Source organism: Bubalus kerabau, chromosome 2 (assembly GCF_029407905.1).
Source record: "Bubalus kerabau isolate K-KA32 ecotype Philippines breed swamp buffalo chromosome 2, PCC_UOA_SB_1v2, whole genome shotgun sequence".
In the NCBI taxonomy this organism is placed as follows: domain Eukaryota; kingdom Metazoa; phylum Chordata; class Mammalia; order Artiodactyla; family Bovidae; genus Bubalus; species Bubalus kerabau.
The window spans coordinates 47,515,795-47,527,728 of NC_073625.1; the positions used below are offsets into that span (position 1 = coordinate 47,515,795).

Genomic DNA, 11,934 nt, shown 5'->3' on the forward strand with positions numbered 1-11,934 from the left:
CCAGCTGTAAGATTAATCATGTTTTCTTTACTACCATCTTTCTAGATTCTATATATATGCATTAATATATGGTATGTGTCTTTCTCTTTCAAGGCAGTAGTGGAGATGCAGACATAGAGAATAGACTTTTGGACACAGTGTGGAGGAGAGAGAGGTGGGATGATTTGAGAGTCGCATGGAAACATATATGTTATCATATGTCATGTAGATGTGTGCGCTGTGTGCTCAGTCACTCAGACTGAGGACACTGATCAGTCGCAGTGTCGGACTCTTTGTGAACTCATAGACTGTATAACTCTCACCTCTGAGAGGATCTGAATTCCACCTTTGGAATGTATGCGTGCATGTGTGCATGCTAAGCCATTCAGTCAAGTCCGACTCTGCGACCCTTTGGACTGTAGCTCATCAGTCTCCTCCGTCCATGGGATTCTCCAGGCAGGAATACTGGAGTGGGGAGCCGTGCCCTCCTCCAGGGGATCCTCCAAACCCAGGGATCGAACCTGCGTCACTTATGTCTCCTGCATTGGCAGCAGGGTTCTTTACCACTGATATCCAATGGGAATTTGCTGTATGACACAGGGAGCCTTGTGGTTCAGCTGGTAAAGAATCCGCCTGCAATGTGGGAGACCTGGGTTCGATCCCTGGGTTGGGAAGATCCCCTAGAGAAGGGAAAGGCTACCCACTCCAGTATTCTGGCCTGGAGAATTCCATGGACTGTATAGTCCACAGGGTCACAAAGAGTCAGACATGACTGAGCAACTTTCACAAGGAACCCAAAGCTGGTGCTCTGTGACAGCCTAGAGGGGTGGGATGGGGAGGGAGGTGGGAGGGATGTTTAAGAGGGAGGAGACATATGTACACCTAATGCTGATTCTTCTTAATGGATGACAGAAACCATCACAATATTGTAATTATCCTCTGATTAAAAAGAAAAAAAAAGTAAAGTAAAAAAAAAGAATTCTTGTGTTTGCTTCATATGTGTTATTTGTGTGAAAATTATTATAAACCTATTACAGTATAGCACTATGTAGTCAAATGTTTTAGTTGGGTACCTAGACTGATGTTGTTGGATTTAAAAACAAATTGGACTTACAGATGTGCTCTCAGAATGGAACTCATTCATATGTAGGGGGCTTACTGTGTAGTCCAGAGGTTTCCATGACAGCCATAGAGGCACTTCTGTGACTCAGCTGAGGTTCTCCTGAGACAAGATGGCTGACTTGCCACCCCGCCCCCACCCCACCTGGTTCCCTTCCCTGATCCTTGCCCCCAACGTCCACATAAGTCCCCCATATCATCCCAGTCACAGTGGATGTGTGGATTCCCTTATTCTTAGGAGCTGAATTTGAACTTGGACTCTCCTTTCAGGGTGGCTTTCCAAAGACAGTGAAATCAGGTCCCCAAAGTGGGTCGTCTTGAAACAGTGTCACCCAGCTGGGGCAAGGGACTGCTGGAGGTACGGTTTCAAAGAAAGAACTAAAAGAGGGAGCTCTCCCAAACAGGAGGATTTTCCCCTTTTTCACTGGTGTCTTTCAGATAAGGGAAGAGCGATGGGGATACAGAAAGCTTTTTGACGTGGCTCAGACAGTAAAGAATCTGCCTGCAGTGTGGCAGGAATCGACCCCTGGGTTGAGAAGATCCCCTGGAGGAGGAAATGGCAACTCACTCCAGTATTCTTGCCTGGAGAATCCCATAGACAGAGGAGCCTGGAGGGCTGCAGTCCGTGGGGTCACAAAGAGTTGGACACGGCTAGGCGTCTAACGGGAGAAGGCAATGGCACCCCACTCCAGTACTGTTGCCTGGAAAATCCCATGGATGGAGGAGCCTGGTAGGCTGCAGTCCATGGGGTCACTAAGAGTCAGACACGACTGAGTGACTTCACTTTCACTTTCCACTTTCATGCACTGGAGAAAGAAATGGCAACCCACTCCAGTGTTCTTGCCTGGAGAATCCCATGGACGGAGAAGCCTGGTAGGCTGCAGTCCATGGGGTTGCACAGAGTCAGACACGATGGAAGCGACTTGGCAGGCAGGCAGCAGGCAGGCGTCTAACACACACACCACAGGAGAAGTGGAGGGGAAGATGGAGAGGCAACCCCTACAGGAGGAACTGTGGACCACCCTGCAGTGCCAGGTTCTGCCAGGGGACAGTCTGTGAGTGGTTCTCAGTGGGGCTGGAGGTCGCCACATTGGGTGAAGCATCATATATAGCTGCAGAGCTAATGCAGTTGCATGTCTGGGTGGAGGTACCTGGCCCTTGATGTCAGGGGGAGGATACCTGGTACTTTCATGTTTGGGGGGGTTCCTGGCCCTTGCATAAAATCTGGGGGGGGGGTTACCTGGCCCTTGTATGTCTGAGGGGGCAGGTGGTACCTGGCACTTGCGTGTCTGGGAGGCACCTGGCTGAGTGAAAGGATACAGTTCCCCAAGCTCTCAGTGATTCTGAGTGACACCAGATGCGCCTTTAGCACAGGATGATCAACACGGACTGCCTGCTTGTTCGCCATCTTCCCTCCCTGTCTTGTCACTCCAAAGCCTTCCTCCCTGACTCCCATTCCACTGTCTTGTCAGAAACTGGACTCTTCCTAATTCCAAAGCTTCCTCTCAATCTCAGAGGCTGAGAACACCTCCTTCCTGCTCCCTGAGACAAGCAGCCGAGTTGGAGTCTAGACCCCGGACACTCAAATGAAGAAATGTCGAGGTTCTCCAGGGCCACACAAGGCCACGTTGCCAACATTGGCCAAGGTCCGAGCCAAAGAATATAAAGAAACAGGCTTTCTATGGAGGGTATCTTCAAGGATTTGCACTCCTGCCCACTTGACAAAAGCCCCAAAATGTTGGCCCCGGGGAGGGAGTGGCAGCTCTCTGTTTAGTCTGGCTCTGTTCTAACAGGCCTGCAAGGATTAGCAAGCTGCAAGAATGGATTTCAAGGCCCCTGAGTGCCCGTATTTATCTTCAGGCTCAGATCCAGGCGCTCAGCAGTGTGTCCATTTCAAAATAATAAAGACAACAATAGCCTGTCTTCAGTAAGACACAGACTTTGGAATCCATGTCAAAGTACAGTAGAACCAAACACCCATGGAGCAGGTGACTTTGCCTCGTGTCTCTGGTGCATGAAGGGTGGAATTCAGCCTGAGAATTCCCAGAATCCATGGGGGGCCTCAAACACTTCCATGAGAAGAGGATGGGAAGACATTGTAATTGGAAGAGATAATTGGGCCAATGGCTGGAGTGTGACTGTTTTGCAAAATTGAGTGTTTCAGCTGGTCCTAGTCATCGGACAATGGAAGGGCCAGCATTTGGATATTCAATCACCTCCTGAAGCTGAGGATTAGTTGAATATATTTGGTTCCGGAAATGTCCCAATGAAGCAAGAGAAAAATGGGACAAAAGGCCTTGGCAGAGGCCGAGCCATCTTCCCAGCTGCAGAAATGAAAGAAGAATCCCAGCGCACCCCCCACCCTACCCCATCCCCAGCCCCAGCCTCCACGCGGCCTCAGGAGAATGTACACAGCAGGGCTTAACAACAGCCTGCTGCTGGCGGGAGACATTCACAAGCCCCCCAGGAAGACTCCTGGCCCCTTCCTACCCGTGATGGCAGACTCTAGTTTCACTAAAACTGAGAAATACTGAAACAACCTTTCTCACTGTTGGCATCAGACATCCAGTCACTTACCAACTGACTTCCCTTCCTCCTAGAGAAAAATGCCAACTTCCCAACCACACACTGACATTCTTGGCAGCAGAAAACCTTTTTATTCCACCTGAACCCATGAGAAACAAAGCCAGTCAAGAAATGTGCCTATTGGGATTGCAAAGCTTTGAATGCCATCGGTCATGTGGAAAACGTGGAGCTAAGCCTGGCATTGTCCTCCGAGGACTTCATGCAAACAACGAGAGCCCACTGAGAGCTCTCAAGCCTACATGGAGGAGAACCGCTAATCACAAAACCGGGTCCTGGCTGCCTCCGATGGCCTTAATGAGGACCAGGTGACCACAGATGAACGCAACCACACTGCGCTTGCATTTTTCAAGTCTGAGATTGCTGCAAAACCTGGAATGAATGAGTCTGCAAACAAGAAAATGTATCTGTCCAGGAGCTGGAAAGAATAAGATATGGAAAGGGGGTGGGTTGGGGGGGGGGCGCGTCATCAATTACTTGTGGTTCTCAGACAGCCAAGAATTATGCTTGGAAGTACAACTTCTGAGCATCTGGAGACGTCTTTGGTCAGTGGCCTAGTATTCTGGATAATATCACAATCATTCAGCCTGTCCAAGCCAGGCCAGATGGAGGCAATATTGTGTAGTGGGCAGACTCGTTTTGGGCTCCTCTCTGCCTTCTTCCTGCTTCTTGCCCACCTTCCTGCTAGTCCACAACCCCATCGCCATCACCATCACCACCACCACCAAGAATGGCTTAGGGTCTCCCCTCCTTCCCCACCCCAATCTGCTCCTAGGAAAGGATCTGATGGAACTGTCCTTATCCTGATCACAGGTCAAGTATCAGTGTATTGACATTACAATGAGAGTAAATGCCATCAGACAAAGGGTTGCGGGGGCTCCCAGGTGGCTCAGTGGCAAAGAATCCTCCTGCCAACTCAGAAGACCTGGGTTCGATCTCTGGGTGGGGAAGATCCCCTGGAGAAGGAAATGGCAACCCACTCCAGTATTCTTGTCTGGGAAATCCCATTGACAGAGGAACCAGGCGGGCTACAGTCCATGGGATCTCAAAGAGCGGGACACAACTGAGTGACTAAACAACAACATCAAAAGGTTACAGCTCTCATTGAGGAAACTGAAGAATGAGCCAGAGCAGGAGAAGGCAAGCGTCACAATGACCTCTCCAACTTCTCTTCCCGGATGCCTTGTGTGTCGGCTTCCTTTGCTGGGTCTCAAGTTCCTCCCCCAGGGTGAAGAGAGGTAGGTACCATGTAGGGGACTCTGATGTGGCTTCCCTCGTGGCCAGCCCTGGGTGGCAGGTCTGCTGGAGGTTCTCGGGAGCCCCTGAGAAGGAGCTGGGTGTGTTTATGAAGATGTAGTGATCCCACGGGTAGCCTGCTTCTTAGAGCCTGAGAGCTGTGGCACCCCCTCCAAGGAGCAACCTGCCGCGGCCTCCAGGAAGGCTGCCACGGTGTCTGCTGGGCCCTCGGGACGGGACATAAGCTGCCGGCTCTCAGCATGCCTGGGGGAGCATTTTGGTGCCATAATGAGGATTTGGTAGGACACTTGCTAGGGCTTCTCCTGTGTCCCTAAGGGAAGCCCCTAGACAGGGACTACCCAGACCCCTCCCACCCCTTTCTTTCCGGTCCTAACTCCTTGAGGTGTTCCTTGGCCCCTCAGCCCTGTTTCCCACCTCCTCAGTTTAACTCCCAGAGGGGTTCCTCTCACACGGCATACATGGTCGCTCAGTCGTGTCAGACTCTTTGCAACCTTTGGACTGTAGCCCACCAGACTCCTCAGTCCATGGGATTCTCTAGGTAAGAATTCTGGAGTCGGTTGCCATTTCCTTCTCCACAGGAGTTGAGACAAATAGCTGAGCTTTGCCGAGGTGGAGGGCGCCCCCTGGAGTTGTGTAGTTAATCCCTCTCCCCTTTCAACTTCCTCCCAAGCAGAGCTGTGTGCGGGGGAGAGAGTGGTGCTGTCCTTCACAGCCAGTTTCCAATGGCTCATCCTCGTCACCCGCTTAGCCCTCAAGGCAAGAGACTTATCCTCCTCACCTGCATCTCTCTCCAAGCCTCACTCAGGAGTAGACAGCAAAGTGAAGCAAAGTGAAGTTGCTCAGTCATGTCTGACTCTTTGTGACCCCATGGACTGTAGCCTACCAGGCTTCTCCATCCATGGGATTTTCCAGGCAAGAATATCGGAGTGGGTTGCCATTTCCTTCTCCAGATCTTCCCAACCCAGAGATCAAACCCAGGTCTCCCACATTGCAGGCAGATGCTTTACCCCCTGAGCCTCCAGGGAAGCCACATTGATCAGTCTCAGTCTTGAAGCCGGGCCTACACATGACCATTCCTGCTTATTCATAAGTGTTGTGATTTTTTTCTTCTTCTTTTTATGATAGGTATTTGGGTGTCTGGGAAATAGTTTTTAAAATAGCTTTCCTAGCTAATGAAGAAGTTTAAAATATCCTTTAGAACAAAAGTCCTCTTAGAAGCCCAGTCCACAGAACACCGGACACAATAGGTGCCCTGTTTACTTGCTGCAAATTGTTTACTTTGCTACAAATTGAATGCAGAGAGGTTTTCTGTGCCTTGGGCGGCTCTGGAGTCGGCTCCATTCCGCACACCCCACCTCAGTTGTGTTCTGTGGGCCTCTCCCCAGCAGCTCTGACTGAGCCCTGAGTTGGGGTGGGGGAGGCCGGGTCTCTCGTTTTAACTCTGTGTTTTCGACCCTGGGGTGAAGGAAAGGAATAACGTTACTCAGCACTTCTGACCTAGAGGAAAGACTTCATTTGGGGATGGAAGGGCGGGTGTGTGGGAAGGAGGGGGAGAGAGAGGCTTTCACCTCCTAGAAAATTCTGGAAGTTTACTGTGGGGTTCATTTACTGTCCCCATCCTCCCCAACCCCCCAGGGAAGAAAGCACACCTTCACAGCTTCTGAGAGGCGTGCTTATGAGGCTCCATGACCAGCTTACCCCAGTTTTCCCTTATGTTACTCTACTAGCTGTTAGCTGTGGGCTGAACTGCATGTACCCCAGATTCACATGTTGAGGCCTGAACCCCCAGCACCTCTGTATGTAACTGTCCTCAGAGGTGGGCCTTCAAAGAAGTGTCAAGTTAAAAGCAGAGACTACTTTGCGGACAAAGGTCTGTCTAGTCGAAGCTATGGTTTTTCCAGTAGTCAGGTATGGATGTGAGAGTTGGACCATAAAGAAACCTGAGCACTGAAGAATTGATGCTTTTGAACTGTGGTGTGGGAGAAGATTCTTGAGAGTCCCTTGGACAGCAGGGAGATCCAACCAGTCCATCCTAAAGGAAATTGACCCTGAATATTCATTGAAAGGACTGATGCTGAAGCTCCAATACTTTGGCCACCTGATGCGAAGAACTGACTCATTGGAAAAGACCCTGATGCTGGGAAAGATGGAGGGCAGGAGAAGGGGATGACAGAGGATGAGAGGGTTGGATGGTATCACCAACTCAATGGACATGAGTTTTAACAAATTCCAAGAGATAGTGAAGGCCCGGGAAGCCTGCTGCAGTCCATGGGGTCACAGAGAGTCGGACACAACTTAGCTACTGAACAACACAACGACCAACTCTATCTGATTGGTGTCCTTATAAGAAGAGATTAGGATACAGACAGAGAGGAAAGACCATTTGAGGGCACCACAGGAAGACGGAAGTCTACAAGCCAAGGAGAGAAGCCTCAGGAGAAAACAAATAGGCTGACATCTTGATCATGAACTTCCAGCCTCCGGAGCTGTGAGAAAATAAATGTCTGATGTCTAAGCCATCCAGACTGTGGTATTCTGTATGCAGCCCTAGCAATTTAATACACTGGAGAAAGAACAGAAATCCAGGAGCCCTCTCCAAGCTTTTGCTGCTCATCTGTAAATTAGGAATATTTGTTTCTGCCTTGCAGAGCTCTTGGGAGGGTTAGGATTACAGATGACAAGGCACCTGGAGCAGGGTCTGACGTAGAGCAGATACTTACTAAATTCTTGTGAATGTTAGGATTGTCATTACTATTAAGAGAGACCAATCAATGTGTATGTTTTGCTTCTGCGTGCATGAGTGCTCAGTCGTGTTCAACTCTGTGCGACCCAATGGATTGTAGCCTGCCAGGCTCCTCTGTCCATGGAATTTTCCAAGCAAGAATACTGTAGTGGGTTGCCATTTCCTTCTCCAGGTGATCTTCCCAACCCAGGGATTGAACCGGCGTCTCCTACATCTCCTGCTTTGGCAGGCGGATTCTTTACCACTATGCCACCTGGGAAGCCCCATGTGTTGCTTATTAAACATGTTAGAATCCCTATTAAATGTAGCTAGGGTCTCTATCCATTGATCTGATGATTTGGCACCAAAGAATTTAGTGTTTTTGGCAACCCTTGGAAATGTCACTTTCTCTGGGCCACCAGGCTGCCTGACTCCAGAGGGTACATTCACTCCTTAAACTGACCTCTTTTCATAACTTTACATCCTTACCTATTTCACAGAAAGTCCATATCACATAGTATCCACTGACAAGACAAAGCTGTGTTGAAATTCTATATAAGTTACATTCGGAAGACTACTCACCTTCATGTCAAATTCTAATAGATTGGCCAGGCATGATTTTGTTCTTGTATAGTCTGTTTTCTTTCCACTAAAAAGATCATTTTTTAAAAAGATCAGTGATTCTGTCTTCTCTCAATTCTGTGCCATGTGACATGCACACTGAGCCTTTTTTGTGGAGTAGGGTTTCCGGGGACACCATGACCACATATAATGATGGGTTCCATCCTTCACCAACAGTCCTGGCCATTGATGTACATTTACTTTGCTAGTCGTTGAAAATACTGGACTTTGACCACTCCTGAATTTAAACCTCCAATCTGATTAATTACAATCTCCCTAAAAGTTCTGCAGCCAGCGCTGGCTCCGATCCTGGCCACAGGTCTCTGCCTTCGTGTCTCTGAATGAAAGGGCCCTCTTGGCTCTTAGTTTCTGAGGGCTCCGCTTCCTCTGCCTGATTACTCCTTTTAGACATAACTTTCTGTAAACATTCATGCCGTGCAAAGTTGGCTCAACTCGGCATCTATTTCAGACTTCTCCTCTCTATTTAAATGAGATGATGTACAATAAGCACTTGGGAAACCGTGACACCAGAGATAAATGTACAGTTTTATGTTTAATTATTTTTTCAACTTTTAATATACTCTCTCATCCCTGGCTGACAACTTTCCCAGGATTTTCAGGTCATGAAAAGTGACTTGTCTTCATTTACACCAACTACTTCTCTGTTTCTCCTTTTTTTTTTTTTTTTTTTGGAGGATAATTGCTTTACAACCTTGTGTTGATTCCTGACATACATCAGCATGAATCAGCCACAGGTATACACATGTCCCCTCCCTCCTGAACCCCCCTCCCACCCCCCACCCACCCCACCCCTCTAGGCTGTCACAGAGCACTGGGTTGAGCTCCCTGTGCCACACAGCAATGTTCTTTTTATTATTATTATTTGTTTCTATTATTTCAAAATTAATTGTTGTTGGAGTATAGTTGCTTTACAATGGTGCCTTAGTTTCTACTGTACAGCAAAGTAAATCAGCTGTACATATACATACACCCCTTCTTCTTTGGATTTCCTTCCCTCTGTAGGTCACCACAGAGCACTGAATAGGGTTCCTTGTGCTATACAGTAGGTCCTCATTAGTTATCTATTTTATGCACATTATCAATAATGTCTATATGTCAATCCCAATCTCCCAATTCATCCCACCCCATCCTTTTCCCATTGGTATCCATATATTTGTTCTCTACATCTATGTCTCTACTTCAACTTTGCAGAAAAGATCATCTAAACCATTTTTTCCTAGACTGGATGGACATATTGTGTTAATCCATGATATTTGTTTTCTTTTTCTGACTTACTTCATGCTATATGACAATCTCCAGGTCCATCCACATATCTACAAATGACCCAGTTTTGTTCTTTTATGGCTGAGTAGTATTCCCACTGCATATGTGTGCCACATCTTCTTTATTCCTCTGTTGACGGGTATTCAGGTTGCGTCCACATCCTGACTACTGTATACAGCATTGCTATGAACATTGGGGTGCATGTGTCTTTTTGATCATGGTTTTCTTTGGGTATACGCCCCATAGCAGGATTGCTGGGTCATATGGTAGTTCTGTTTTTATTTTTTTAAGGACCACTCTCTGTTCTTGATAATGACTTTACTCCATGTTGGTCACCCTTTCCTTCCACCTGGTCTCAGGAAAGCAGCACATCCACCCTCCCCAGGGCCAACAACTTTGACTAAACTCTCACCCATTGCCTGCCCTCACCTTAGAGGACCTTCCTCATACACCTTTGTCAGCTCCTTCCCCACTGTCTCCTTCCTGACATTGCAAAACCATCTTCTCCTAAGCTTATGCTCTTCCCTAGCTGACCATCTCTCATGGCCAAAATTCTTTTTTTTAATTAAATGAAATGAAAATTTAAAAACATTATCGAGATATAATTGACACGTAACATTGTGTAAGGGCACAATATATTGATTTGATACACTTATGATTATGATGACCATGGTAGCATTAGTTCACCTCTGTATCTCATCACATAATTTAGCATTTCTTTTTTGTCATGAGAACAATTAAGATCTAGACTCTCAGCAACTGTGAACTTTATAACACAGTATTGTTGACTCCTATCTCTACGCTCTGCATTAGACCTCTAGGACTTATTTAACTACTGGTTACAAGTTTATACCCTTAAATAACATCTCCCCCATCAATTCCTTGACCCCAACCCCTGGTCACCACCATTCTACTCTCTGTTTTCAGGATTTTGGATTTTTTAGATTTCACATATAAGGGAGCTCATAGAGTATTTGTCTTTCTCTCTCTTACTTACCTCACTCAGCAGAATGCCCTCAGTGTCCATCTATGTTGCCTCAAATGGCAGAATTTCCTTTTTCATGGCCAAATAATATTCCATTGCCATTCTGTACCACATCTTCTTCACCAAGATTCTTCATCACAAGGTCTTCACCCACCACCACATCTCACAACCACTTGCTCACTCTGGAACATCTGAAGTCTGATTATCATCTAACTGCTCCATCAAATGAAAGTCTTACTCTCAAGCCCAAAGATAGAGCCCCAGGGCAGACTCCCACCCTGGGGAGGGAGGCTGAAGAAGGATAGACTACCTGCAGGAGAGCGAGAGACCACGCCTGGCTGAGACCCCTGGCCTTGTGGGGAGATTACAGAATTGCAGCAAAACTCCAGAAAGTCCAGAGGTACCCAGAGGTCAATCATCAGCTTACTAGACATGTCACCTCCTTTTCCTCTGTGATCCACAACTTCCTTTACCCCAAATGTGTCAGCCTGCTCAGCCTGTCTCCATCTCCTCCAAGTCTTGCCCAATTTTCCCCCAGTCTAATCAGGCCCCTCCCCAGCATCTTCCCACATCCATTAGAGACTCCCTCCACCCAATCTGCTCCGCCCTGCCCTACAGGCCCAATGAGCTCCACTGAATACCCACCTCAGGCCAGGTCATCCTGCAGTTATTCTGTCCTCCCAGCAACCCATGGAGTATGTACTGTTGCCATACTTATTCCCATTTCACAGGTGAGGAAACTGAGTCCCAAGGAGGATAAACTTTACTTTCTAGGGCCTCCGTTTTGAAACATAGCAGAGCCAGAACTCAATGGTCAAGAAGCAGGCTCCACTGAGCACGTCTGCCTCACCCTCCTGCTGTCCTGTGTCCATCCAACCGTGTGACCCTGGGGTGCCACTCCACACCCCCAGCCCACTCAGGGCACCCTTGGGCCAGAGGGGCCTGTCCTCTTCCAGGGATTCCCCAAGCCATCTCGAGAAGACCTTGACATTCACAGGCGAGGTCCCTGACACCTCACTCACGTCCTGGATTCTGCCTTGTCCTCAATTCCTCCCCAACCAAAGCTAGCTGTGAGGCGCTCGCTTCCCTTCCTGACTTGTCACCATCGGACAGAGACCCAACTTTGTCCCCAAGAGGAAGAAGGGAGGGGCCCTTATGCTGCAGTGTCCATGTGGACTGCCCAGGTTCAGTCCCGGCCCCTCCACTTTTTCCCCGTGTGGTTTGGGACCAGTCACTAAACCTCTCTGTGCCTTGGACCCTGCATCTGTAAAACGGGAGTGATAGCAGCACCTCCCTCCTGTGAACGCGGTGAGGATGAAGTAACACTGAGTAAGCACCAGCTCTGGTTATTCGTTCTCCTGTGGTCTAAGGAATGATTCCTCCT

At 48.2% G+C, this 11,934-nt stretch overlaps 1 protein-coding gene across 2 annotated transcripts in view; it reads right to left on the reverse strand.

Annotated features, from left to right (window-relative positions):
* Positions 1 to 10,798, reverse strand: part of KCNE2 (potassium voltage-gated channel subfamily E regulatory subunit 2) — a 50,936-nt gene extending 40,138 nt beyond the window's left edge. Inside the window, exons 1-3 of one of the 2 annotated variants that reach the window (XR_008710938.1) lie at positions 10,563 to 10,798; positions 8,243 to 8,309; positions 6,070 to 6,393 (exon numbers count right to left, since the gene is read on the reverse strand). Coding sequence is in view for 1 of the 2 variants with exons in the window: in XM_055570199.1 (XP_055426174.1) it covers positions 10,563 to 10,592 (30 nt within the window). In the remaining variant the exon portion in view is untranslated. Of the gene's footprint in view, positions 1 to 6,069; positions 6,394 to 8,242; positions 8,310 to 10,562 lie in introns of those variants that run through there. The other variant, XM_055570199.1, reaches the window with a different exon arrangement.
* Positions 10,799 to 11,934: the final 1,136 nt, after the last annotated feature.